Genomic DNA, 1701 nt, shown 5'->3' with positions numbered 1-1701 from the left:
GATTAGATCACTTGCCTTGTCTTTAACTAATATCAAACCTGGTCCTGACAATGGGAATAACAGTGTTTCTACACATCGTATTGGGGATAGCCATGTAACGGATACTTGTTGGTCAATGACTGTGACCTTTGTTGACAGTATGGATTTTATCGCCACAGGTTTGGCCAAGTTCCCCAAGATGTTTGGTCTCAAGTGCGATGCTAAAGGATATTTTCCCCATCAACTTAATACACGTGACCATCAGAATGTAAAGATGTCGACTCTGCCAGATATTAAGTACTATGGTCTTGATGATATGAGTCCCTCATATGCAATGGATGTGGAGACATGGCACAGGAAGAATAGGTTTACATCTCGGTTTGATCTACAGGAAGAAATGAAACGGTACTGTATCAATGACGTGGTTATACTGCGTGAAGGGGTGAAGGTGTTTATCGACGCTTTTGTTAAGCTCGGGCGCGTGCATCCTTTAGGTAATTTAACTATTGCCGGTGCGTGTATGAGCGCGTACGAGAGCACATACCTGCCAAAAGAGATTACGATTGAGCATACACGACCCAAGCCCGTTGTACAGACGAGCAAGGAGGCCGTTACGTTTTTCAGCGGGTTGAACCAGATGATTATTACCGGTATGTCACCCACTGTATGCTATTTCAACAACGGACATGACGAGGTGACTGGGTGCAAGGGGTGGGGGTATGGTATACCTCTGAACGCAGATCTGTATAGGAACGCCAGGTATGAATACCGTGTGACTGTGGGAGAGAGGACGTTCATCGCCGATTGTTACTTGCCTGCTGCCGATGGAGAGTCTGGGCCTGGTACTATTATAGAGTTCAACGGGTGCTACTGGCATGGGTGTCGTGACTGCAATATCCATGTGTACAACGAGGGAAAGGGTGAACATGAAAGAAGGTACGTCAACACCTTGGAAAAGGAGATGACAATCAGAGCTGAAGGGTTTGAATTTATACCTGTATGGGCATGCAAGGCCCGTAAGTTTATTCAGTATTGGACACAGAATAATATAACCGATATGGTAGGACCGACACTACGTATCGACCCCCGAGAGAGTATGGCTGGAGGGCGGACCGAGCCGTTTGCAAGCCTTGTGGAGGTTGCTGGGAATGGACGGTGCACGCTACATTATGTAGACTTTACCAGCTTGTATCCATATGTTAATGCTTTCAAGGAGTATCCTTGCGGACCGATGACAACGCTGGTCAACAGGGAACGTGGTAAGTATTATGATCCTGCCGTGGAGAACCTGAAGGTTGTTGACCACGGGCTACACGCATACGACCTGGCAGAGTCTGATTGGATAGGGTTTGCCATGGTAAAGGTACTTCCGCCAAAGGATCTGCTCATTCCCGTGTTACCGTATAAGAGCAATCGTCCAAAGAAATTGTTCTTTGGGCTCTGTGCTGCGTGTATGCTCAGGGCTGCCAAATTCGATCCTGATGTTGAAATGTTTCAGGATGGTGACAGTATTAATGACCATTTGACACGTGCGGGTATGGCGGATATTGAAAGGGAGACGTTGTTTGAACCATGTAATCATACAGACGAGGAACGTAGCTGGATTGAGACGTACACAAGCGTGGATATCAAGCTAGCGTTGGAGTACGGGTACGAGTTCCCAAACGTCTACGAAATCAACATGTATGAAGGTCGAAGCACCGAGCTGTTTAAGGATTACAT

General features: G+C 46.7%; 1 protein-coding gene across 1 annotated transcript; it reads left to right on the top strand.

Moving 5' to 3' along the window:
• Nucleotides 1-139: 139 nt before the first annotated feature.
• On the top strand, nt 140-1692 carry SARC_10468 (hypothetical protein; the record flags this gene model as incomplete). Its single annotated transcript, XM_014295491.1, has 2 exons — nt 140-1629; nt 1671-1692. The coding sequence occupies 2 exons, from the start codon at nt 140-142 to the stop codon at nt 1690-1692; spliced, it is 1512 nt and encodes a 503-aa protein (XP_014150966.1).
• Nucleotides 1693-1701: the final 9 nt, after the last annotated feature.

This window comes from Sphaeroforma arctica, assembly GCF_001186125.1.
Source record: "Sphaeroforma arctica JP610 unplaced genomic scaffold supercont1.1261, whole genome shotgun sequence".
Taxonomy (NCBI): domain Eukaryota; class Ichthyosporea; order Ichthyophonida; genus Sphaeroforma; species Sphaeroforma arctica.
This window is presented reverse-complemented; position numbering and strand designations above follow the sequence as displayed.